At 34.4% G+C, this 6,000-nt stretch overlaps 1 protein-coding gene across 1 annotated transcript in view; it reads left to right on the top strand.

The window, feature by feature from the left end:
- The window catches only part of OSBPL1A (oxysterol binding protein like 1A), a 72,365-nt gene that overhangs the window by 17,146 nt on the left and 49,219 nt on the right, over positions 1 to 6,000 (top strand). Inside the window, 4 exon segments of the mRNA XM_032222450.1 lie at positions 599 to 672; positions 767 to 830; positions 2,228 to 2,323; positions 2,925 to 3,050. Coding sequence (XP_032078341.1) covers positions 599 to 672; positions 767 to 830; positions 2,228 to 2,323; positions 2,925 to 3,050 — 360 coding nt within the window.

Below are 6,000 nucleotides of genomic sequence, written 5' to 3'. Positions count from 1 at the left end.
TCCTCTGCGATTGGTCAAGCAAAACAAATAGCTCTAGGGCAGCTCATTCCAACCTAATTTTGCCTTTCTTTAAGAGGGGGATTTGAAGATTTAAATGGATTTAAGCCCTAGCATTGCCTTTCATCTCTGGTACTCCCCTCCAGGCTAGCTGCTTGAGAAATAGGCTGATCCAGGCCTTTTTTAAATTTCAAACATTCTCCCCCCCCCTCCAGTTAAAATAATGTATCTAAAATTAGAAGTAGGATAATCATTATTCTCATAGCATTGCCAGTCATTGTATAATTGAGACCCAAAATTTTATTCCTTAAGGAGAAAAAAAACCTTGCCATTTAGTTACAGGTTTCAATCCTGTAGATCCCAGAAGCCCATATTGCCTCCTTAATTTGACTAGACTTTAATTTTGCAAGTAAGCAAGTAGTTGCAAAATTTCTGTCCTTTGAGAAAGTGTAAATCAGGTAGCAATGTACTTGCATTAGTATGATCATACTAGGATTTCTTGTTGTCTCTTATAATTAAACTATGACAGGCTTTGATTACTGCATACATCACAAGCTATGAAAACATAATTTTATGTTGATTTTTAAAAATTATTTTAAAGAGTTCAAGATTTTTTGGATGGAAACCATATTGGGTAGTCCTGGAACATGGCGTCCTCTCTTGGTATCAAAAACAGTAAGTGTAAAATTTCATTTCAATCATTGGAATACTGAAAATTGTGATCAATAACTTACCTCCTCCTGTCCTCCTATTATTTTTGCTTTGGAAGGGCTGATGCTGGAAACACTAATCATCGTCAAGGATGCAAGCACTTAACACAAGCCATTTGCACAGTAAGCAAACTTCGAAATGCATATTTTATGTGTGCATAAAATGGATTAGTGTTTTAGATTTAGGCCACGTTCAAATAATCAAGCTATATATTCAGAGCAATTTAATTTTTATCCAGAACTATATTCCAGGTATATTATAATCTGGTCTTTGGTTTTACAGTATTATTATTTCTCAACTTAAACTTTAAAAGAAAATGTAGAACATAAGTGTTTACATATTTGAGAATAGTTTTTATTGACAGTACAGCTTTTTATATAAGTGATAGGTTTCATGTGTGTGTATGTAATTCTCTCTCTCTCTCTCTCTCTCTCTCTCCTCTCTCTCTCTCTCTCTATATATATATATATATATATATATATATATATATATATATATATATATATATATATATATATATATATATATATATATATATATATATATAATGATCTGGTAATGAATATTATAATTCCCAGTGTTGCAGCAATCATAAAGTTTTAAAAATATAAAATGTACATTTTAGTGTAAAAGTATAAAAAAATTATTTATACTTTGCCAAATCAAAACTTTATCTAAAGCTTAGAATACAGACACAAAAGGTTGAAGCAGGAGCACCAATTTTGCAGTCAGTACAGTCAAATGAGTACTGCAATTTTTTTGCATATTAAGTTCTATATACAGATGCTGATAGCATATTGCCCTGATTTCTGTTTTATTTTTGCAAGTAATCGAAAGGGAACAACTGAAGCATTTGCTTTCAGCCAATAGAAATTGTATGTATAGTGTTCTGACTACAGATAACATCACCATTCTCCATGCATTTTCAAGTCAACCTTTGCAGTTATGCTTATTATCTTTTTTAAAATTCAAATTCCCAGGATCCTGAATATTCAGTTCTAATATTTTGTTTTGTAATCCTCCCTCTCCTGCAGGCATACACCCACACCTGTGAGTTTTTGTTGAATTGTACTCACAACCTGTACTCAATGTTGTTTCACCTAATGCAGCCTTTCCATGGGGTAGAGTTTTGGAGTTTGCATTCGTAATATATCTGGTGGGCGGAAGGGAAGGGTTGAACTAGAATTTCTGGTTGTAACTTTTTAGTGCAGGAGACAATAGTCTTTTAAAATATTACCAATGTTTATTTCATATTTTTCCAAAGAGAAATTTCAGCATGCACAGGTAAGTGAGAGATAAATAGAAATCAAATTTTGTTTCTATAAATATTCATTTTTGTTTTATACTCTGGTCACTTTTTACTTGAAGCAACTACACAGAAAATCTAGGCATGTTGAAACAAAGCTAAACTTAACTATAATCCTTTCTTAATTGTTCAGGCAATTTTTTGCAACTTTTGCAAATAATCATACGATCCATCTTTTCAATCTATATATTTGCTCTGTGGTTTTTACTGCAGGTAAAAAATGCAGATGGCTGCCTCTTCTCTATCAAGTGCTTTGATAATACAATTCACAGTTTTAAAGTTCCTAAGGCCAGTCAAGAGACAAGAGAGGTAAATCCCTGTTATCTAATTCTAGTTAACTTGTAAAATAAAGTTCCATTGAATATGTGTTCAGTTTTTTAATTGACCAAGTAAAACCTGCAATTAAGAAATAGTAGAAAACATGCTAGTCCACATGATGTTAGCACTTTTCCTGGTTTAAGATTAGTATCTCAGAGTATAGCATTTCATAAAAAGGAACCCATCTTCAACAACTCAAATCTCATCAATACTTTTGTCACAGCTATTTAATGTTTTGCATTAATATTTTGTTGCCTATAAATGGGTATGGACAGGAGCCAATATGGTTGTTTTGCAAATATACTTAAACTTATAGCCTCAGAGTTGAATTGAATTTAAATCTCATGTGAGCCTCTGGAGCCCTATAAAAAGTTGCCTCTAAAATCTTGAGAGAGAGAAAAAGGAATAAAAAAAATATAGGAAAAGTAATCATTGAGCAAAAAAATTAATTCAAAATCAGTCTTTGTCCTCATCTTGAAATGAGGCATTTGGCACATGCCCAAATTAGTCGTGTCCTTCAATCTATAAAAGGTATCATAGTCGAAGTGTATGTTCTAGCTAAACTGATATTTTGGATTGCACTTTATTTCAGAATTGGATACATGCAATACAAGACCATTCAGCATATAGCACACACTACTGTACTCAAGAACAACAAAGTGATGAGGAGGAAGAAATTGATGCAACATGTATTGCTGAGTTACAAGACTCCTTAAAAGTAAGAAGAAGCCTTTTATTTATGTCAAGCAACCTAATGTGAAAGACTGTGAAGCTATAGACCAAAATATTTGAGAAGCAATAGCAATAGCAGTAGACTTATATACCGCTTCATAGGGCTTTCAGCCCTCTCTAAGCGGTTTACAGAGAGTCAGCATATTGCCCCCAACAATCTGGGTCCTCATTTTACCCACCTTGGAAGGATGGAAGGCTGAGTCAACCCTGATTTGCCTAATCTGATAATGTATCAAATTATTTATATTTATTTATATATATATATATATATATATATATATATATATATATATATATATACACACACACACACACACACACACACACACACACATACATACATACATACATATACATACATACATATATACAACATATACAACATATACAAATACATATATACATATATACATATGGTATATGTGGTATTTGTGCTGATAAATAAATAAAGGGAGACTAGTATAGATCTATTTCAAGCTATTTAGCTCTCATCAGCTAGCCATACCCTTGCTGGGAATCGAACCTGTGCTCTATTGCCTCTTAGGCAGATGTGTTAACCATTGAGCTACAGAGCTCGACTCCTTATCAGCCAGGCCAGGGTGAAAGGTATATATTTAAAGTCACAACCCCTGGTATGCCCAAATATGGGAGGAAGATCACACTTCCATTCTCTGTCCTTCGGCTCGTCACAAGAGTCTCCCTTTATCAGCACAAATACAACACACACAAACACACACACATTATATATATATATATATATAAAAAAATAAATAACCTTGTGGCTTAGTGGTTAACACAACTGCCTAATATGTAATACAGCACAGGTTCTAATCCCAGTAAGGGTATGGCTAGCTGATGAGAGCTAAATAGCTTGAAATAGATCTATACTAATCTCCCTTTATTTATTTATCAGCACAAATAAAAAAACACATAAATATAGCAAAGGTAATAGTAAAAATATTGGGTTTCTGTCGTGATGGACTCTTGTGACGAGCCGATTGACAGATAATGGAAGCAGTTAGCTTCCTCCCATAATTGGGGCTTACCAGGGGTTGTGACACTAAATATATACCTTCTTCCCTGGCTTCAGCTGATAAGGAAGAGATCTGTGGCTTAATGGCTAAGACGTTTGCCTAAGATGCAACACAGCACAGGTTCGAATCCCAGTAAGGGTATGGCTAGCTGATGAGAGCTAAATAGCTTGAAATAGATCTATACTAGTCTCCCTTTATTTATTTATCAGCACAAATAAAAAAAATATATATATATAACAAAGGTAATAGTAAAAATATATATAAGATTTTTACAACCCCTGGTAAGCCCCAATTATGGGAGGAAGCTAACTGCTTCCATCATCTGTCCTTCGTCTCGTCACAAGAGTCCATCACGACAGAAACCCAATATTTTTACTGTTGCCTTTGTTATATTTGTGTTTTTTTATTTGTGTTTTTATTTATTTGTGTATAAAAAAACATATATATATATATATATATATATATATATATATATATATATATATATATATATATATATACACACACACACACACACACACACACACACACACACACATGTAGGTAGGTAGGTAGGTAGGTAGGTAGGATGAATTGTGGATTTCTTCCCATGAAATATCATCATAATACTAGTAGAACATAATACATATAGATAAAACAATAAACCCAGCTATGTGCAAAATAGTTTTATAATATGAATTGTCAAATCCTAATTAAGTTTTTCAGATGTGGATGTGCAACCTGTAGTTTGGCAAAGCCAATAATGTTTTGAGTGTTACCTCTAAAATGACATTCTAGATTAATACAACAATGCTTTGAAGAGAAGATTGGATATAGGGAAATATTATGGACATAATTCTGGACTTATTCTCTGACTTCATAGGGCTTGGCTTCAGCTCTAAGACTGTGGTCTTTAATATATGGTTGTGCTATCCATCAGCGCATCATCATTAGGCATTTACAGAAATACATTTTCAGTGGCAGAGCCAGATTCTAGAATTTATTTCTTTGGTCTCATTTGGCCAAAAAGCTAAACTATATACAATTAATCCTTGGTTAACATTAATACAGTTGCAAGAAAAAGTATGTGAACCCCTTGGGATTACATGGAGTTTTGCATGAATTGGTCATAAAATGTGCTCTGAACTTCATCTAAGTCACAACAATAGACAAACACAGTCTGCTGAAAATAATACTACACAAACATTAGATGTTGCCATGGTTTAATTGCACATAACATGTAAACATTCACAGTGCAGGGAGGAAAAAGTATGTGAGCCCCTAGCCTAATGACGTCTACAAGAGCTAATTGGAGCCAGGAGTGAGCCAACCTTGACTCCAATCAGTGTGATGATATTGGATGTGTTGCTGACAGCTGTTCTGCCCTTTAAAAACGCACACCTGTTGTGGGTTTACTGATTTCAAGAAGCACTGTCTGATGTGAACCATGCCTCGCAGAAAAGAGCTCTCAGAAGACCTACGATCAAGAATTGTTGACTTGCATGAAGCTGGAAAGGGTTACAAACGTATCTCCAAAAGCCTGATGTTCATGTGTCCACGGTAAGACAGACTGTCTACAAATGGAGAAAGTTTAGCACTCTTGCTACTCTCCCTAGGTGTGGTCGTCCTGTAAAAATGACTGCAAGAGCACAGCACAGAATGCTTCATGAGGTAAAGACGAATCCTAGAGTGTCAGCTAAAGACCTACAGAAATCTCTGGCACATGCTAACATTTTTGTTGGCACATCTACAATAAGGAAAACATTAAACAAGAATGGAGTACATGGGAGGACACCAGGGAGGAAGCCATTGCTGTCCCCAAAAAAATATTGCAGCACGTTTGAAGTTTGCAAAAGAGCACCTGGATGTTCCACAGCACTACTGGCAAAATAAACTGTGGACAGATGAAACCAAAATTGAGTT

Source organism: Thamnophis elegans, chromosome 8 (genome assembly GCF_009769535.1).
Source record: "Thamnophis elegans isolate rThaEle1 chromosome 8, rThaEle1.pri, whole genome shotgun sequence".
NCBI classification, from domain to species: domain Eukaryota; kingdom Metazoa; phylum Chordata; class Lepidosauria; order Squamata; family Colubridae; genus Thamnophis; species Thamnophis elegans.
This window is presented reverse-complemented; position numbering and strand designations above follow the sequence as displayed.